Below are 21,249 nucleotides of genomic sequence, written 5' to 3'. Positions count from 1 at the left end.
GCCAAAGTTGGCCCTCCTGAAGTCCAGGGTTGCGATTCTGCTAGCTATTCTGTTCCTGCCACATGAGATCCTGAACTCTACCATCTCATGGTCACTACAACCAAGGCTGCCCTCAACCTTCACCTCTTCAACCAGACCCTCCTTGTTAGTGAGGATAAGATCCAGCAGCGCTCCTCTCCTAGTTGGCTCATCCACCATTTGCATCAGAAAGTTATCATCAATGCACTGGAGGAACCTCCTGGACTGGGGATGGCTGGCTGAGTAGGCCTCCCAGCAAATATCAGGGTAGTTGAAATCCCCCACAACAACCAGGCCCTGTAATTGCGAGACTGCTCTCAGCTGCCTGTAGAAGGCCTCATCACCCTCCTCATCCTGATCCGGTGGCCTGTAATAGACACCCACAACAGTATCACCCCTGCCAGCCTGCCCCTTAATTCGCACCCACAAACTCTCAACTCGCTCCTGATCCGCCCCTGGACAGAACTCAATACATTCTAGCTGCTCACTCACATAAAGAGCAACTCCACCACCTCTCCTTAGTGGCCTGTCTTTCCTGAACAGGACATAGCCATCCATGACCACATTCCAGTCATGCGAGGCGTCCCACCAAGTCTCTGTAATTGCCACTAAGTCATAGCCCCCCGACCGAACACGGATTTCCAACTCCTCCTGTTTATTCCCCATGCTGCGTGCATTGGTGTACAGGCATTTCAGGGAGCGAGCTGAGCACACAGATTTCACCCCAGGGGGATGGGAGGCCTCCTGGTCTACCTCAACACTAGAGCGTTGCCTCAGCAGTGCAAGCCCAGCTACTACCCCATCCCCCTTCGAATCTAGTTTAAAGCTCTCCGAATGAGCCCTGCTAATTCCTGTCCCAGAACCCTTTTGCCCCTACGACATAAACCTTTCCCATGTATTACCGTCACGCCTGGTGTCTTATAAAACCAGCCATTATCAAAGAACCCAAAGCCCTGCCTGTAGCACCAGTCTCGTAGCCAGGCATTAATAGAGAGAATCCTACTATTCCATCCCACGTCCTCACCTGAAAATGGAAGGAGGGAGGAGAAAACAACTTGTGCCCCAGACTCTTTCACCAACCGTCCTAGGGCCTTGTAGTCTTTCTTCATCCCCCTCAGGCTATGGGATGCAGCTTCTTCCCCACCTGTCTGGAAGATCAGCAGGGGGTAGTAGTCTGTGGCCTTCACCAGGTTGGGGAGTTGCCTGGTGATATCCCTGATTCGGGCTCCAGGCAGACTGCAGACCTCCCTGTGATGGGGGTCAGCTCTGCCTATTGGGCCTTCAGATCCCTTTAGGAAGGAGTCTCCAACCACTAAAACTCTTCTCTTCTTCCTTGTGGAGGAGGTAGCTATACGCCTGTCAGGTTTTTCTGACTGTGGTGGGACCTCTGATATAGGTTGCCTCTCCACCACATCCCCGTTGGACCAGCTGTATTCCACTAGGGCTTCATATCTATTGCTCAGAGGCACCTGTGGAGGCAAGGTAGGCAAGGAGGGCACTCGCCTTTTGCCACGGCCATAGACTTGCCTCCGCTCACTCCTCTCCTCTAAGTTATTGTTTTCCACCTGAGAGGGGCAGAGTAATCAATAGTCATTTGTGGCCTCAAATCCATGGAATACAGTGGAGCGTATCGATTGATTTTTCTCTTGAATAAACTGTAGGATGCATTCAAATCTTGCTGAGAGGTACGTTTTCCACTCCTTGGTCAAGCTTTCTGCTGAACCCTCTTCAGCTCTTCAGAATCCTTTCTCTTGTGTGGGCCTTGGACAGAATGGGAAGACCATTTTCAGACTGGTGGATTGCTTTCTTGCCATATTTTCTGTGCTCTTCTGCTTTAATATCGGGGTATTTAATTATTCTCGGAGTTGCATTATACTGTGAGTTTGTATTTGGCTGATTCAATGGTAATTATTGCCAAGTGCTTTAAACGTAACTGTTTTGGGTTTTTTAAGTATAATATATTCAGGAACACAATGAAGTTGTAATGAAAACAAGAGTGTTAACTCTGCCTATCCATATGTATGCTTTACAACATAGTTTGTAATGCCAAAATTGCAGTGTGTTAGTGAAAAGTAATACGTTCATTCTGAAAGAGCTGTCAATAGACGTAGTGTGCCTTTTTTACAGAAACAAAAATAAACTGCATAAAAATGAAGCCTTAATCGCATATATGAACATCTGTTAAATAGCTTGTGAGTTACCTCTTCATTGTGGTTAGTTTGGTATTCTGAAAATGGTTAGGAAAGACCAAATAAACACATCTATAATAAGTTTATCATTCATATTCCTATTGCAACACTTTAATTCCTGCTTATGATATGAAAACAAGGCTAATTCTGATTTCAGCAGGAATTTGAGGTGGTATCAGTTAAAAATAAAACATTTGGTTCATGTTGAACTGTGTCGAATCTGGAGATGGATCTGTGAGGAGAAATGGATCTGTAAGCCCTTTATGTCTTGCTGTCTTCTCCCACATTCAGATATGCTGTTGCATCTTCTGAATTGAGTGTTTTTGTTAAGTAGTTGCTTTCCACTCTCATTTTTATTCTATATCCTGGATAATCAGTAGTTTTCACTTCTATGTTACATTCTGGGTCATTTTTCCTTTCTCTGTGGCATGTGTCCATTACCCGTCATGCAGCTTTAGTAGGAGAGCTAGTGGGTTCTGGTAAATGCAGCAGAGGAGTGGGTGAGCAGGGTCTCGCGTAGTCTGTTCTGCAGCAGCAGTTGGGAAGAGGAAGATCGTGACAGGCTACTTGAGTATTTTCAGTTCTTTTTTATCAAAGGTAAATGAGCGACTGGCTTCGTGGTTGTTTCTTTTTTCCTGTTTTGAACTGTGGTGTTGTAGCTATGGAAGTGCTGCTGATTTTTCCGGTTCCTACTGGGTATTTAATTCCTCCTATTGCACGTAAACCCTTCCAATAGAAAAGCACAGCGAAGAGCATGGCAGTTTTGCGTGGGCATGTCCGAAGAGCACTTAGATGTACCGATCTGTGTAGCCAGTCCATCTGAAGGGGGATTGGTGTTTGAAGCCTGCAGCTGTATTAGCTCACTACTTGCATTCCTCAGCGGTGAGCTGTGGGAGTGACTCTGGCACAGCCTTTTCCTGTGAAGTCTGTAACAGCAGCAACCCGGCTGTGGTGGGTAGAAAAAAGTTTGAAGTGTGTCTGTCTTTTTTTTATCTGGTTATTATGTTACACTTTCATGATGACCAAGTGCTGGAAGCAATTCTGCAGGAGTAAATAAAAATAGTGTAATTTTTTTTTTTAACCTACTATTTACAGTGCCACCGTGCTCTTGGCTTTACTGTTTCTTTTCATTTTGCTCCTTGTATGAATCCTTGCACTTTATAATGGGAAGGATTGATGGCTGCTTTCATTTTATGGCCTGTTACGAGATGATTTTGGTCTGTGTTTAACAGTAGATTATGAAAGAGAACACATGTTATCTTTTGCTTTATCAAGGTCTGTGACCTGTTAGAATCTTTGTGTATTTCAACCATGTTTGAGCCTCAGTTAAGCAGTTGGAGGTGAGGCATCGTGTAGTCTGCCTTACGGTCCTGTTCCAACAGTCTTCAGACCTGTCTGATGTTATGTAACTTTATAATAGTGTGGGTAGAAAATAATATAAAAATACAAAGTAAATATTTTTCATTAAGGATTTCCACAAGGCACATACGCGAGTTCTAATATTTCAGCATTTTGCCATCTTCCAGGTAAAAAGAAGAACCTGGAAACTTATTTCCAAAAGTGGTAGTGTTTTTTCTTTCATTTTATTTTCTGAAGAAGAGATTCAAATTGTTGGGGATTCATTTTCTATTAGGAGAAGCAACAAAACCACTGACAGTAGCTACAGGACACCTTTGTAGTTCTTTTTAATTATATAAGAAAGTGTCCATAAATCTAATATTGATCAGAGTTACTTAGATTGCTTTATAACAAACTCTTGACTGCAGTTAACAAATGTCATCTATTTCTTAAGTCAGTAGCCGTATGAAAAGAAGAGGAACGTTCCCCACCCCACCCTTTTTTTTTGGTCATGAATATTTTAACTGGAGCTTTTAAGCATTTTTCAGACTTTGCCAAAGATGGCCTTTTCCATCACCTATGCTTTAAATAAAAAGCCTGTCACATTTTAACTTTATGTTGAAGTTTCATGTGGCAACTAATGTATATCTTGCTGCACTGAGTAGATATGTCTCTGGACGTTTCTTTTTGAAATTGTGAATATTTTCAGGTGGAGACAAGTGTATTACTGTAGCTGTTGCTGTGGGGACACATAATAGCTCTCCATCCTCTTCAAGAAAGACATTAATTTTTCCAGGCCCTCCATTCCCTTTGAATCCAAGGTGCTGGTCCATGTGAGGAGTAATGTCAGTTTTTAGAAGCAAGATGTTTTTGAGGTCCTAGACCTGTTATGTGATTATACTTAAAATACATTAGAAACAAATTATAGAAATAAGGAAAACTGCAAAGTAAAAAGCAATGGCAGTGGTAACTTGCTTTAAAATACCATTAGCTGGGCAGTAAGCATCAATTTTGGAGCATATAAACTGTTATACATGGTGTGTGTCTACAAAACTTGTTGCCTGCACGTTTCGGCCTTCCAGAACAGGGTCTGTGTTAGCTAGGGTTAGTCTGTCTGTAAGGACCTCTGAGCTGTTGTCTGCTTGCCTGGAAGTTGAGTCAAATGTGGAGTTACTAGGGGTTAAGGGGACTCTGAGCCCTCTCTCCTCTTGTTAGCTCGATGTGCTGTGATCCAATTTCCATGGCATGTGTTTTGCAGAAACCCCACCCCACCTCTCTCCCTGTCCCTCTCCATCTCTCTGGTTTTCCTTGTTAGGGTTATATTCAGCACTGTCTGCCAGCTTGTGACTTCACATCATTGGACATTTCTTCATACCTAGACCAGACAGAGAATTTCCTGTTTAAACTAAAATTCTGGCTAGCTCTGCTTTTCTGTGTGCCATCAATAAAATATATAACGTTTGTCTGTTTCCCATATTAAGTATCTTCCTGATGCTTTCTCACTTCCAGAGAGGTCTTTGTCAAAGCTGTGTAGGAGGAAAGTGCACAACTGTGGTAGGCAGAACATGTGCTTACTTGTCAATTAAGTACTTGTCCCCTTTGTAGGATTAACTGCTCTAAATTGCATTTTATGTCATCATTCATTATCGTACAAAAGGAAATGGGAAGTCTATATGGAACACAACTTAGAGCAAAAACCTAGAGTTCTTATGAAAGTTATCTATAAAACACTTAAATAGTGAAATAATTATTTTTTTAATCTCTAGGAGTTAATATCAGGTGTTGCAAATACAGATTCTCTCAGCTATTAACAGTAGGTCTGGAAAGTCTGGCAGGAGGAGAAAATGGTGTAGGTTTGACTCCAAGACAAAACCTAAAATTCTGAGTTAATTTCGAACTGGGTATTTTATGAAGGAGCAGGGACTTTACTGAACTGGTCTGAACTATTCTGAACTGTGTTAAGCCTTCAGATATAAATTGTCTCATAGCCCACCTCAGTAGTGGCTCATAATCCATCCATCAGTAATGAAGCCTTTTTTGCTTGGTGATTAAACTACAATTTGGTCCTGTTTATAACAGAATGTGAAGTATGTTTTATTTTTTAATGCCTTGTAACTTGGTCTTTTCATGGGATAGAAGGTACATCTTACAGTTGTTTTGAAGTCTTGACGGTGAAGTTGTAGTCTGTGAATATCCTGTGCTCTTATAATGCAAACTATATACTAGCAATAATTAATTTGTTTCTTTCCCTTTTCCAGTATCTTTCAGGATGAAAGCATGAATCTACGACAGCTGAAACTAGAGAATCAGGTAAATGAGAGTTTTGAAGCTGGTAAAAATAAGTATAGGAAAACAAACATTAGCCATCTAGAGGCTTGGGAAATGGGGGTGAAATGCTAAAAATGTCTAAAGAATACAAACAAGAACTCATTGCTAACATTTTTCATTAAAGATTTTCATGGCTTTTGTTAGTGTAAGTCAACTTTGCTATGGCTTGTAGGCTTGATTTCTTTGATACATTTATTTCTCATATTTCCTCTCATTTCATTGGGATTGAGTAACCACAATGCAGCAATGAATCAAAAGAGACGAAGACTGCAGGGAATTATCAATTTTTAAGCATCAAAGAAAAAGAAAAAGTTTCCCTGAGCTATATAGAGAGATCTCCTTAACACTACCATTGAGAAAGATTTCCAGCATCTTTTGGCTTTTTTTGTTTTCTACAAAGAAAACATTTACAGCCAAACATTTGTCAACTATTAGGTTATAGGTTTCAGTTTTTAAAGCGCTGTTTGCTGGATGCTTACATCACCATATTCTTCAAGGCAATAACATATCCATCCTTAATATTCTTCCTCTGTGAAATTTTAAATGCTTACAAATAGATTAGGAGATGTGAGATTATTATGATTCTCTTGCTGGCCTTTTCACATGGACCACAAATCACTGTCTTGCATTAAATTCATCTGTGTTCAAATTAAAAGTATGTTTTTTAGAAAAGCTCTCTCTCAGCTGAGGATCTTTAAATCCAGACATAACAGTCTTCAGGGAACTGTTGCAGAGGACAATAACCCTCTTTACCAGAACTTGTTCATTATTTATAGTCTGAGTTTGCTTAGCTTTGACTTCAGACAGTGGATTTGTTACCAACTTTATCTGTGTGTATACAGGCACTTATTTAAAACACTTCAGAGTCAAGGAGTAAAATTTATCTTTGGTCATATTTGTGGAAGCTAGGATAATCCTTTTACATGTAGGCTATCCAGTAACACCTGTTTAAAAAAAAACGAGCATTAGTTCAAGTAATTGGCAAAAGAGTATTTAGTGCCAAATGCCACTCAGTAAGAAGCCCTAAAACTAAGGATGGTCTGACTGCTTGGGGATGAACCTCAATGTCTGTTTTAGGACTGTTGTCTTGGGTCATAATCTGGTAGTAATCACTGGCTCCTAGTGCTAGGCCCTGTGGTCAATGTATGCCTAGTTTCAGACCTTGCCATGGGGATGCATTGCTATTCCACCAAAACAAAGCTGCTGGGCTGGGTGGAATTCCCTCAAAGCAACTATCAGTTGAATCATGAAGAGGTGCGTTTAAAGAATTCTTATGCTTTTGCAGTTTTGTTTCAGGCTTTCTTGGATTTGGATGAATTGCAATCATCTGCAAAACCAACAGCTAGAAAATTTCACTAAAATATGCTTTAACACCACCCCCCCTGCTTGCAAATGAGATTTGTTGAGAATTGCTAACAGTCTCTAATTTAGAATTGTATGCTTAGGTTTGAATAGTAACTTTTAAAGTCTACTTTTAACTTCTACATGAATAACACCCTGCCTTCTGAAGAAACAGAGGTCAATAGGAGATCACTATCAGACGTGATAGACTCATTGCTGGTTGTAGCTGATGCCCCGCTTGATTAATTTGTCCTAAACATTTATAGGAATTGGGATAAAAAATGCAGTATGTTTGTCGATGATCCAGCAGGATCATGTTTAGAACCTTTGGCCATACAGAGACTCTGCATTTGCCACCGCAGAGACATATGCCTGTCATCCATCTTTATGATGGATTTGGAAACCCTGTAATTACAGTAAAATATTATTTATAATAATGCATGACATCAAGTTCCATCTGTGGCCCAGCTCTGCCTGCCAAGATGCTTTTATCTAGACTACTGCCTTTTCCTTGAGGAAAGTGTGTCGCTGCTCAGGCAGTGCTTACTTCCCAAGCAGTAGAAGGTATTCCCTTGTCTTTTGAGGCACCTGCAGCTCAAAGTGCAATGCTGCCATCTCCCTGTGGGTGGAGAACATGAAGCTGAAGGCATATTTCTGAACGTACCTGGTATGGTACTTACTCTTGACACGAAGTTTCATTAATGCCATCATCACTAGCATTGTCACTGCTGCCTCAGCATGAACAAAGGAGGAGCTGGAAGAGTGAAGAGGGTGTTTCAGAGCTAGAATCCATCCCACGTGGCCTTCTAAGGTAGGACCATGCCAAATAATAAGTAGTATGGTATTGCACCTTCAAGTGTGGAGTGGTTGGAACCTTCCTGTATGCCATCTTCCTGTTCATCATAGTTGTAGAAAGAATACTAAACTAGTTGTCTTATTGGTCTGCTATGATATATTCATCTGATGCATCTGACTTCTTAGCTTGTTGGAAACTCATTAGAACCGGAGCTGGTGGTTTGTGATCCTTTAATCATCCTGTATTCTAATGTTATGCTTTTCTGTGAGGCAAAGAAAATGTTTCTGGAAGTATTCTGAAAGTATTTAATACGTTCACAAAATCCTGAACAAATCATGATAGTCTGTATCTGTTATTTATTTAATGGGCTATGTGTTCTGGTGCCCTGTTCATGAATTATCTAAATTTTTTGTTGTAATATTATATGAATTTTTACTGTAACACAGAGCTGGAGGAAAAAGCTAGTTAGTAAAAAAAATGAAGCAAAATACAGTTTCCGTTTATTCTACTTCATCTTAGTGGAATGAGTCTGAGAACACAGTACTGAAGGTCAGGCTGCTTTGCCACCCTATGTAGAGAAAATGAACTGCTACTATGTGTCCTCTCAGTGGGCTTGTAGATTTTTTCCATCTCAATATGCAAAGTAGTAGAGAGAAGCCTTTTTAAAACAAAACAAATTACTATCAAGTTTTGTCGAATTATATTACTGCTCAAGTTTTGTCAGGATAATCATCCTGAAGTTCTTGCAAGAAGAAGGTAGGTAACATCACCAGCAGTAAAGTATGTGTTTCACTATAAACCAATATGATCCCATTGGATTGGTGAGTCCTAGAAACTCTTTGATGAAAGAGAAAGTACTATAATAAGAAAAAAATAAATTTTTAGAGTGGCAAGCAGTGAAATGTTTAAAAAAGCTCATCTAACAGAATAATCTGTTAAGTAGCGCTGAAAATTATTATATCCAATATTGATCCCAAATTCAATTTCCCATTCTAGTAGTAGCTGTGTACTTTCTTACTGCCTTTAGGATGTGTCTTTTATTTTTTTCTTGTCTGTCTGTTTGTCAGGTAGAGAAGCCTTGGCAACAATTTTTCTCAAATCCTTATTCACAGTATAATATTTTTATTCTTGTTTTCCCTCTCGCCTTTTATTTAAACTATTATAAATTTTTTTACTTTTCCTCAGCATTAATTTAAAAACCAAACAAACCAATGTAAATTCTTCTGGAGGGTCTGACTGCCTTTCTAGAAAAAAAATTTTATCTGTAATTAGCATTTTCTAAGAATTTGACTTCTACTGCTTATTTTTCTTTTCTTTTTCTAGACCAATGTGATAATCTCTTTGCAATTTTATGTAATTTTTGCCCTGTGGGACAATCCTTCCAAAGAATTCTGCAGTAACAAACACTACCTGTATTTCAGTCCAGTCTTCAAAGTGTAATTATGATTTTAAATGAAGAGGTCATTTTGGTTTGTTTTTTTGTAGTTGTTTTTTTGGGTGTTTTTTTTTGGTGTTGATTGGCTTTTTTTTATAAATAAGCACTTGAAAAGCAGAAAGAATAAAGGACCAAGGGCTGAGTTGTGTTGGAATGCCTCAGGGAGAGGTTGCCTGAGAAACTAACCTTACTTGAGATAAAAAGCCTAAAAGGAGAGGAAAGAACCAACATGAGAGAGAAAAAAACATAACAGGAGAGGAAGAGGTTCCGAAGACATCTATGTCTCAAGTGGATTGAATTGTTGGTGCTGTTTATCTGATGGATCCTTGGAGACTGAAAAGGATTTGATGAAGAAAGGGTTCAAGAACAATTTTCAGGGGGTGTTCAGGTACCTAAGAAGCAGGCATGATTGAACTGCATCTACGGCAAGGGACATCATTTGCATAGTGGTGATGTGCACATCATTTGCATAGTGGTGCATTACAGAATCACAGAATCACAGAATGTTAGGGATTGGAAGGGACCTCGAAAGATCATCTAGTCCAATCCCCCTGCTGGGGCAGGATTGCCTAGACCATATCACACAGGAACGCGTCCAGGCGGGTTTTGAATGTCTCCAGAGAAGGAGACTCCACAACCTCTCTGGGCAGCCTGTTCCAGTGTTCGGTCACCCTCACCGTAAAGAAGTTTTTTCCTCATATTTAAGTGGAACCTCCTGTGTTCCAGCTTGCACCCATTGCCCCTTGTCCTGTCAAGGGATGTCACTGAGAAGAGCCTGGCTCCATCCTCTTGACACTTGCCCTTTACATATTTATAAACATTAATGAGGTCACCCCTCAGTCTCCCCTTCTCTAAGCTAAAGAGACCCAGCTCCCTCAGCCTCTCCTCATAAGGGAGATGTTCCACCCCCTTAATCATTTTCGTGGCTCTGCGCTGGACTCTCTCTAGCAGTTCCCTGTCCTTCTTGAACTGAGGGGCCCAGAACTGGACACAATACTCCAGATGCAGCCTCACCAGGGCAGAGTAGAGGGGGAGGAGAACCTCTCTTGACCTGCTAACCACACCCCTTCTAATACACCCCAGGATGCCATTGGCCTTCTTGGCCACAAGGGCACACTGCTGGCTCATGGTCATCCTGTTGTCCACTAGGACCCCCAGGTCCCTTTCCCCTACGCTGGTCTCCAACAGGTCTGCCCCCAACTTGTACTGGTGCACGGGGTTGTTCTTGCCCAGATGCAGGACTCTACACTTGCCCTTGTTATATTTCATTAAATTTCTCCCCGCCCAACTCTCCAGCCTGTCCAGGTCTCTCTGAATGGCTGCGCAGCCTTCTGGCGCGTCAGCCACTCCTCCCAGTTTTGTGTCATCAGCGAACTTGCTGACAGTGCACTCTATTCCCTCATCCAAGTCATTAATGAATATATTGAATAGTACTGGTCCCAGTACCGACCCTTGCGGGACTCCGCTAGACACAGGCCTCCAACTGGACTCTGTCCCATTGACCACCACTCTCTGGCTTCTTTCCTTCAGCCAGTTCACAATATTAGAACATAATTTTTCCTTCTTCATGCCTCACCTTAACTTTTAAGGATTAAGTGTGGCTGTCTTAAAAATGGTGCATTGTCCTCATTTGCCTTGATTTAAGTCTAGAAGTTGTTTCTATTCTCATTTAGTAGGAAATCATAAACATCAAATGTGTGTGTATCTTGGAAAAGCAATGTTTTATTTTTTAACATTTGGATTTACCGTGCTTTCCTTTCAATCCTGAATTACACGGAAAAATTTTGCTAGGTAGATAAATTTTCCTTTTACTGGATCAGTCCTATTTTATTGACTGTAATTTTTTTTTTCTTCCTCTAAGTCTTATCTCTCAACATTCGTTTCTGGGAACTATTTGTTTTGAGTTCTCCCTATAAGATGATAGCTTTTGAGACAAAAACCTTTTCCTTTGCAAGTCCTGACTTGCTTTTGCTGCATTGTGACGGCATTTGTAACTGCAGTGGCAGAGTGAGCCCTGCTTAAGGATTTTTAGAAATGTTATGCTAATACAGTAAAATACTTAACTGCCATATAATGCATAGGGCAAGTGCTCTCATCTTTACTCTGGCATTTTCAGATAGTCTTGGAGATAGTTCTCTTAGTACAAAGTTAGCTTAATTGTACAAAAGAGGGAGGAAAAATTATTCGTTGCCTGTATGCACAGGAAGTTGTCCTAAATGATGGAATGTTTAGTCCAATCATAACTGCAGTGGAAAGAGCGGAGAGTCCTTGTGAGCTGTTTTGTCTACTTTATCAGCTTAAGTAGGATGCATGCAGTAATAAAATTGCATGAACATGCTGTATATTATAATACTTACTTTGTGAAATGTTTCATATTGGATTATAAACGACTGCTGCATTTGGCTATATTAAGGATTGCTGCAGTTTAGACTGGATGAAAGGAGTTAACATTATCAGGTGATGGTCTCAGGATAGATCAGAAAATAAACAGGTGTCCACATCACCCATCAACCACTGATGGAGAATCAGTGTTTCACTCCAGAGACGCAGTGAAATCTGTGTCTAGGATTTTTGTAACAGATTACAAGAGTATTTCAGGTTTATTGGAGATCCTGATCAGTGACATGTCATTGCCAATGGCTGAGGCATGGTTTCTGCCTTTCTGGATGTGGTTACTCATCCTTATTTCCTGTTTTTTCTTTATTTCACAGAGAGCTCTTCTAGAGAAGAAGCAGAGGAAGAAACGTCTTGAACCCTTGATGGTACAGCCAAATCCTGAGGCGAAGCTGTGTAGGTCAAAGCCAAAATGGTGTGAGGAACAGACTCCTTTAGTAGAAACTCCTACCCCTTTCCACAGTAATGTTACGTTACATGGTAAGTAATCCACCTGATTGCAGCAATGTTCCCCAAAACGCTGGTGCATGCATTTTATGTCACGGATGGGCACCTGCATTGCTGTGACACTGGTCAAGTGATAAACAAGATTGATTACATGCCTTTCTATGTACAAAAGTAGAATTGTAGTACAGTATGGTTGAGCAATACTGAACTATAAAAAAACAAAAACCATACCTTGAATTTTGTGACAGCTGAGAATCTTCATGTGCCTTTGAGTAATCTCTCCCTTGTGTTAGGCTAAGAAGAACTGTAGAAATGGGTTAGGAACTTCTATAAAGGTAGGAAGATAATCCAGTAGTGACTGCCTGTACTTTTCTTCATGGTATCATGGTATACGCCATCTCAAGATTGTTTGTGACTGAATGATAAAGTAGACAAGAGCGAAACAAAAGTCTTATGAATACTGAATTAGGTTCTTGCTGGTTTTTACTTCATCTGTTGTTTTCTGTGGGCTTCAGGGAGACAACTGAAACATGACAAAGAAGCTATAGTGGTCCAGAAAGTCACAAACACAAAGTGGTACTGGAGTGAAAAAGGCAATAATTCAGTGATCTCAAAACATTACCTTAAAATAGTGACCATTCTGTTAGGAGTGAAAAGAAATAGAGTAGTCAGAGCCTTAAGACTTCCATGTCACAGGGAGGAAAAAAGAGCAGCAATGAAACCTCTGAATTCCAGTGGAAGTGTCAGGAAGTAGTTTATGAGAGCCAGGATCCCATCAGCCTATCAAGAAAGTAACAGGAAACATCCTAAGGCTTTGAGATACATGCTACTGCAGGATGTTATACCACCATCATTATAGTAATAGAGAATTAATGTGTAGAGTAGGATTTAAAAAACCCAAACAAACCAGTGTTACCTGGTTTGGTGATCACATTTGGAACTATGTTATCCTCTTGAATGTTTTTCTTGTTCTCCAGATGTCTTTCAGGATCGTAGGATGGGGAGGAGAGTGGTGATGTGGCTGGTAGCATTTATGTGTTTAAAATCAGGTGGAAGAAAGCTTCTGTTAAAAGACACTTTTAAGTCAAAAAGAGAGTGAAAGAAAAGATTGAGATAACTTCTAAGTTAGGAAACTTCAGTAGTACTGAAACTGCAAGAAAGAAAAATTAATACTAACTGCTCCCTCCCTAGCTTCCATAGTCCTGAAGCTTCCGTAGTACAAACAAATCCTTTTAAGAAGGATAACAGCAGTGAACATGTCAGAAATGTGATGACTAGATAAAGCAGTAAAGTTTTCAGAAGGAAAACAGTGGAAAAGCAAGAAATCCAAAGCTGGAACTACAATTACATGTTGTGTGCTACACAAACGTGTATTAAGTATTATGCCAGACCCTGACATCAAGACGTCTCCACCAATTATGAAGTGCAGTACACAGCTATATTGCATGTTTAAACATGGAAATTTCATGTCTACCAAAAAGACAGAGGGCATCCATTTACAGTTTTTTCTGCCTGTGGCTGTAGATATTTTTATCAAATTGATTTGTGGTGTTCACTGTAGAGCACTCACTTATTGGCACAGGGGTAAACAAGGAACCCAAAGAAAAAGAAAATAGAGTAGTTGCCCATAAATGAATTGAAGGTATCAATGTGCATGACAAATACAACCTATTTTTAAATGCTTAAGCCCTTGTAAAAAAGTAGATACAATAACTATATTTATAAATGGGGAAAATGATACCTGATACGTTTAAAGTAATAGGTGGTCTGTACCAGAGTCAGGCCTGACTCCTCCCAAGTCTTCTGACAAAAGTTGAACGAGTGTATGTCAGTACTTTAAAGGGATGCTTGAGCAAGGAAAGATGAAAAGAAAAACCATCCTGGAATGTGTCTTTAGCTGTAAAAATAGACTTTAGTATTCTGCTTCATTTTGGCCTGCAGGCATTGATGGACCAGCTGCTTTGCTGAAATCAGAAGTGCAAGATTTGGGGACCAAGCTCCAAACTCTCTCTGTTGGATCTTCCAAGACAGAAGACAATGCCAATCAGGCAAATGATGGAGAGGCTGTAACAGACACAGCAGGCAAGGCAGATCTGCAAGAGATGTTACAGAAACGAGGTGAGAGTTGATAATGGGCAAAGGTCTTTTTCGGGCCTCTTCTACTTCTTCTAATTTTTTTTCAGTAGCATTAAAAAACCTAAAAAACGAGGAATCATGAAACAAGTGTATGTAGGATGTTACTTTTAAATGCAGAGCTAGTCAGAACTGTAGTTCCTTCTTCTGATATTAATTGGAACATACCAGTTATGTTTTAAAGGTTTATCAATGTGCTGTATAATTTCTGGCCTTTCCAAGGAAGTTGGTGACAAAATGCTATACTTCACATTTTGCTAAGTTTGGGGTGTTTTTATTGCAGGTATATTATGTCTGGATATGATGCTTGAATATTTTCATAACAGCAGAACCCTTTATAGCCAGTAAATGCCATAATTTAACTGTTTAGGAGACTAACAGGAAGGGTGTTCTTCCTGAGTCAGAGGCTGTCACAATCAACAGTTTTAGAGTTTTATATTCAATAGTTATATCCCATTGAGTAGTTTCCCAGTGGAGTGTCCATCTCTCTTTGCCAAGTATCTTATGTTGCTGCCAGTACCACAGGAAACCTTCTTTGTTGCATGCAGCCTAAGCACTTTGCAGCAAAATAATGGCTAGTGTTTAATATGCTACACAGCTTGTTTTTATTTTGCAGAGCCTGTCTCCCAGAATCTTTTCAGTACGCTTTATCTATTAAGATACTACCATATGTAGAAATGCTTCCATTCAGTTGTCAGAAGCAACAGCTGCTTACCTATGGATAGCAACATTACACGAGTTAGGAAAGGAAGCAGGAGAGACTATCCAGAAACTGCAGGGGAAATTAGTGGAGGTAGAATATAAACAGTGAATTTTGAAATTGGCCGGAGTACTAAGGTTACCGCCTTTCCTCTTTCCAATGTGCTTTGGGAAGTTTGCTGACAGGTTGTTAAGACTACATTTTTCTGTTTCATCTGAGACAAAGAACTTCTAGCAGTGCCCCTTCTATGCAGTGCCATGTTGAAGTACTGTTATAATATTGGCTCTCAGAAGATAATTCAGCTTAGTAGGCTGAGTGTATTCATTTTCTATAGTGCTTTATGTGGTTTTCCATTCTACAACCAAATTAAAGATTGGAATCACAGAACAAAATGATGCAGTTCCAAGTGGAAGGAAATACTGAACAGTATTGTGTAAGGAAGCTCTTTATAAATGTCTTTATCCAGATTTATTTTAGTTATATACTTACAGTCATCTCTACAAAACTGCGCTTAGGTCAAGCTTAAATAAGTCCTGGAACTACTCAGCCTGTGCTTCCGTTTTAAAAATCACATCATTAGTAGTATTCATGAGACCTGATTTCTTGCTACTGATGTTAGAATAGGAGGGGCTCTTATACTCCATTTCATTGTCTATAAGACTAAGGGGAAATGGTAAAGGATGTAAAATGTACGGAGTCCAGCTTACAGGATAGGTGTTAGCATATTGATCTGGACTTCCTTTTTTTCTTCTTAAGACTTGGAGGGCTTTTTTGTGTGAAAATAGGCAAAACTAATTCAATGACACCATATACTAAGCAATATGTTACATCATGTAATATCATGTAAAATATGTATTAATAAAAGCCTGACAGCTACTTAATCATCTGCATAGTGACAGCTGCAAAATGTCACTAGGGGGTTTGAATTACAAGGCTCGGAAAGCCATATAGCACATGAAGAAAATCATCAGTTGAAACAGCAGAAATTAATTAAAAGAGTGAGAGCAGAATAGCTATGAAAGAGTCATATATGAATTAGTGATGCCATGAACTCATGACACCTTCTTTCAGAGGTTACCTGCTTGATCCTCTCTTCTGACAGGAATTTCAGGCAGTTTGAATTTTGATGAGGAGGACACAGAAGAGGAAGAAGCTAGTAAGAGACCAGCATCTCATTCACCATGCTCTGAATCTAAGAGGCCTAGCTCTGCAACCAGCAAGAAATCTTTTGCAGTAGGTGTCTTGAAATCAAATTCTGATAAGGGCTGGGAACATGCTTGATTTTAGTACCCTTGAGCACTGGGTTAACATATAGTAGTTGCAACTACATTAGCTAGCATTTTAATCCCTGAAGGCAGAGGAAGGTCATGATTGTCAGGTTATCTGACTGAAGGGCCATTGAGTTAAAGACCTGGTAATGATCAAAGGAACAATGGTGGGCGGAGGAACCCCAGTAGCCTAATCAGTGAAGATGGGAACACAATGAATCAGCTGCTCCTGTGACCCTCAGAGGAGACAGATTAGGCCATTGTTTCTGGTGTAAAATCCACCAAGATGACTCAGAGAAACTCTGAAATGGCATGCAAATTTAAGAGGGATTACTGCCTGAAGGTTTATAGCATTTATTGTGGGATGCAAGGGGGAATAGAATTTTGGGATGGAACAGAGAATTCTGGGATTGGACAAAACTTTTTATGGGGTGTTTAGGGGAAGGGATTCAAGAGGGAAAAGAAAGGGGTCAAGGTGGATCAGGGAGCAATAAGCATGGGAAAATCGGGAGTAAAGAGGGTAAAAGGCACCAGATGCATGTGAACAGCTGCAAGACAGTATGTTTGTCTGGCCAAGCCTTGTGCCTGATTACTACAGCATGTCCTATTATCTTCTAAAACGCCATTTCTAACTATTTCCTGTGTGAATGTGTTCTTGTGTGTATGTGTTTGTGTGTGAGAGAGATACATACATACATATGCCGACAAACTATATGCTGCACTAGCCAGTCAGTTGGAAGAGACCAGCATCAGGAAGACCTAGGGCCAGATAAAGGGCATAGGGTTGGGGCAATGGATGCTGGACACCCTTAAAAGTCCATGCTACTATTCAAAAGACTCATGTGAGTGTATTTGTGAGGTGACTGTGTGTATGTTGTGCTACACTAGTGGGTGAGTAGTGCAAGAGGTCTGGGTGTTAGCTACTTGGGAGACTGGGCTATGGGTGCCAGCTGCTGGAGATATGGGGTGGGGGTGCTGGAGGTGGGGGGGGGGTGAGAGCCACTAGTGAATTTCAAGTCTGTGTGTGTCTCTGTGTGTGTTCACTAAGACTTCCTACTGTCTGTACCTGGGAATGGGGATAAACCAGCAACCTTATCTCCAGGGCCCGGTAAGGGAGGAATCTCCTGGGTTCTACAATCCACAGGATTCAGCTACCTCTAAGAAAAAATTACTTTAATGACTTATACCAGATTTCCATTAGAATTCCAGTTTCTTTGGTGACCATAACTTGCATCCTGACTGTACACATTGTTCTAAGGTTCTTCCAGCATTTAGCTGAGATGGTTCCATCGCCAGCTTACTCTGTTTCAGCTACTTTTCTGAACCGACATAATCTGAGTGCTCGTTTCAGTCACAAAAATCGCAGCCTGTTTTACTGCAGCATCCATCAGTCCAGCTTATCAAGCTGCCTTATGTCAGACATAGTTTTTGAAGTTCTAAAAGCAGAGAGGCTCATTGCTTAGAATATTTACAGGGTCTCATTCTATTTTCCCCTTTCTAGCAATTCACTCGTCTCTGGTTAATGGGTACTTTTTCTCCCCTCCCCTTGGAGGGCTAGTCTTTCCTCAGAGTAAAAGTCTTCAGCCACTTTTTTCAGAGAAACACAGGTGGTCTCTCGTTTAACTTTCCTTTACCAAATATCTTCTTGAGACATGAGATCTTATGTTTCAACAGACCTTTCTTTTCTTGGGGAATACCAGAGCCTCTGATCTGATATTAATTTGCTAATATGATGGTTCTTCCCACAGGAAACAGGTGCTTCCTGTAGTCCATCCCCTCAGGCAGATGCACAGCTGGGAGAAGTAGAGAACTTGGAGGATTTTGCATTATGCCCTGCACCCCGTGGTGTTACAGTCAAGTGTCGAATCACTAGAGATAAGAAGGGAATGGACCGGGGCCTCTTCCCTACTTATTACATGCATCTAGAGAGGGATGACAACAAAAAGGTATTGGAAACAGAACACAGTATGTTGGCTATTGTACTCCTACCACAGAATATTTTTGGTGTTAAGGGACAGCTTCTGGTAAGAAACCAGAAGCTGAGGAGATGAGGACAGCTTATATTTGGCCAAGGCACTAAGGAGGGAGTTGACAGGTTCAAAAGCCATAATACAATGAAAGATTACATTAAAAAAGTATAAAAATGTCAAGGGTAAAGAAGAGCGGAGAGACTGAGCTGCTCCAGAAGAAAAGGAGGGAAGACTAGAAAGGACAGTTGCATTAAATCTAGACCGCCAAGTGAGCTGATTGGAGGAATAGGATTTCAGCGTGTGCACTTGTGGAAGAGATCAAAATTGTAGAGAGACAGTAATAACAGCAGAGAACAAAAAGGGGAATAGATGTGGGAAATTGAGAGATAACAGTTTGGATAGCAATGCTTAGAAATGCCTCTGCATTTTTACAAAGTTCCAGTCTTGATCAAAGTGTGTTATATTTCCAGACATTCCTTCTCGCAGGGAGAAAACGAAAAAAGAGCAAAACATCCAATTACCTCATATCAGTTGACCCAACTGATTTATCCCGGGAAGGGGAAAGTTTCATTGGAAAACTCAGGTGAGAACCACAGATGAAAACTACAGAGAGGAGAGATTGGATTTTCATTTTAGTTGGGTTGGGGTTATGAATAGCAATTTGGTATCAATTCAGAGAGAATGAACTTGCATCATCCTGCTTAATGTAATCTGTGTTCACCTGAGTTGGCAACCTTTCTTCAGTGTTACCATTCACCGTGGCAATTCAGAGAAGAAATTCTGGCTTGATGCTTTTCCAGGATAGGTTACAGGCTCAGTTCGCCATGGGCACTTCACGGAAGCTCCTTACTGAGCTGGCAATAGGAAGATTCAGATGGCAAGAGATATCAATTTTCACTGTGTTGTACAAATACCTTCAGAAGATGACAAAACTTTCCACTGATGCCTCTCTATTTTTCTGTCTTTCTATAACCTGATATTAGGTCAAACCTCACGGGAACCAAATTTACAGTCTATGACCGTGGAGTTAGCCCAGTCAAGGCACAAGGTCTAGTGGAAAAGGCTCATACAAGACAGGAGCTTGCAGCTATTTGTTATGTAAGTAGTGCCTCTCCCCTTTTGCCCCTTTCTTTATTGTTGCCTGGTGGCTGAGAATCAGGGCTTACAAAATCGTGCTGCCTGGCAGCCTCCCCCACTTAACTTTGGAACCAACTGACCAATTTCAACCAGATACAACAAAGGGCAGAGGCCTCAAAGGTAAGTTCTTACAAGTTTAATGAAAAAAAAAAAAAAAAAATCAATGCCAGGGGAGGGAGAGAGACCCAAACTAACATCCTGATGACCTTCTTAGCTGGTCTATTGTTCGGCGTGTGGCCAGTCAGCATGTCCTGTACATGGAGCCAGCCACTGCATGAACTGCCTCTTGCTCAACTGGTATCTGGTGGACACTAAGAAGGAACTGGGAGTACCCTGTGAAGTAGAGTTATTTTTTGCAGAACCAAAGGCATTTTAGTGGATAGGAAGGAGTTGGTATTATTTCAGCAGAACTTGTTGTTGGTAAGGATATGGTTCCAGGGGAAATCATGATTCCCTAGCTCTGTCCTAGACAAGTTTTCTTCTTTTGGTCTTGTGGATCACCTTGGTTTAGGCTTCAGAGTGAGGAGGCACTTGTGGACACTCTAGAATTATGTGAGGGTTTTCACATCACATTGTTTCATATTCCAGTCCTAAAGTTTGAGTAAAATTTGAGGTTCTTTACAAAATGATGGCCAGTCAAGTGGAAGGATTTTTACTTTTATCACAGGTACAGCAGCAGAAATTTAAAGGCACATTAGCCTACTGGAGCATGATCTTGATTTTTTTTTTGCTGTTGATCTTAGTGGCACTTGGGAAAAAAATGATGTGATAATTCCAGTAGTAGCCTCTTTACAGAAGCATCATTGGATGTTTTCTTTGTATACAGTATTCTTCAGTTCCTTACCTAATTGTACACAGCAAGGTGTTAAAATGAGTACAGCAGATAATATGAAGTCAGCTTTTCAGATTTCTGAACTTTTATCTACAAGAAGTTCAGAATCAGTACCTTCATATGTGCCCCTAGATTTTCTGAAGTGAAATAATAGAGGTTGCAACTCCAAAGACCTTTGTTCTGTGTCTGCAAAATGCACTAGCGTGTTAGGAGAAGCTGTATCACCTCTATCAATCAGTACTTCTAAAAGATTCTGGCTTTTTAATTGGTCTTTGGGAATTCTCAAGGTTATCATTGACGTTGTTACAGAACACTTTAAATGGACCCTTGAATTTTGGTTGACATTATTAAATGGATGGTTTGAGGATGCCAAGACTTTTTTCCTTTGCTTTTTATACTCAGTCCACTTGGAGGAGTCTCCTGTAGTACTCTCAAAAAATCTGCTTAAGACTGAAGCTTGGACAGATGCTGAATACTTTGCCTTCTGGGTCTGTTCTTAATCATTTATAAAAGAGCATGATTTGATAGAAAATTGTAGGTATGCTCTTACACACAAATAACAGCACCTAAAGAAGAATGTCATTCATTCTTCAGGAACATTTTATCCTAAATAGATAACACAGACTCAGGTCAAAGATATTTGCCTTTTACCATATTTAAGGCTTGTTCACTAGCAAAATTTTAGGACGTTTTTGCCTCAGATGCAAAAGCTTATGCCTGGAAATTGCACTTGTCTGATTTCGTTATACATGTTTCACTAGGATAACAGAGGCCCTCTAAATTAGGTAATACTATGTATGTCTTTTAACGCAGTTCTCAAAATGGGAGAGAAAGCTGTTCTCAGTGATTGAACACAGTTGCAGTTAGGTAACTGCTACTACAGTTGTAGTTAGCAAATCTCTAAAAACCAATATAAACGTGGA

General features: G+C 40.4%; 1 protein-coding gene across 1 annotated transcript in view; it reads left to right on the top strand.

Annotated features, from left to right (window-relative positions):
• TULP3 (TUB like protein 3) overlaps window positions 1-21,249 on the top strand; it is a 39,383-nt gene that overhangs the window by 11,883 nt on the left and 6,251 nt on the right. Inside the window, exons 2-8 of the mRNA XM_068400748.1 lie at window positions 5,804-5,855; window positions 12,157-12,319; window positions 14,228-14,404; window positions 16,222-16,352; window positions 18,136-18,333; window positions 18,828-18,940; window positions 19,341-19,455. Of these exons, the coding sequence (XP_068256849.1) occupies window positions 5,804-5,855; window positions 12,157-12,319; window positions 14,228-14,404; window positions 16,222-16,352; window positions 18,136-18,333; window positions 18,828-18,940; window positions 19,341-19,455 (949 nt within the window). The remainder of the gene's footprint in view (window positions 1-5,803; window positions 5,856-12,156; window positions 12,320-14,227; window positions 14,405-16,221; window positions 16,353-18,135; window positions 18,334-18,827; window positions 18,941-19,340; window positions 19,456-21,249) is intronic.

The sequence above is a fragment of the Nyctibius grandis genome, chromosome 5, assembly GCF_013368605.1.
Source record: "Nyctibius grandis isolate bNycGra1 chromosome 5, bNycGra1.pri, whole genome shotgun sequence".
In the NCBI taxonomy this organism is placed as follows: domain Eukaryota; kingdom Metazoa; phylum Chordata; class Aves; order Nyctibiiformes; family Nyctibiidae; genus Nyctibius; species Nyctibius grandis.
Note: the sequence above shows the minus strand (reverse complement) of the source record. Positions and strands in the feature narration are given on the sequence as shown.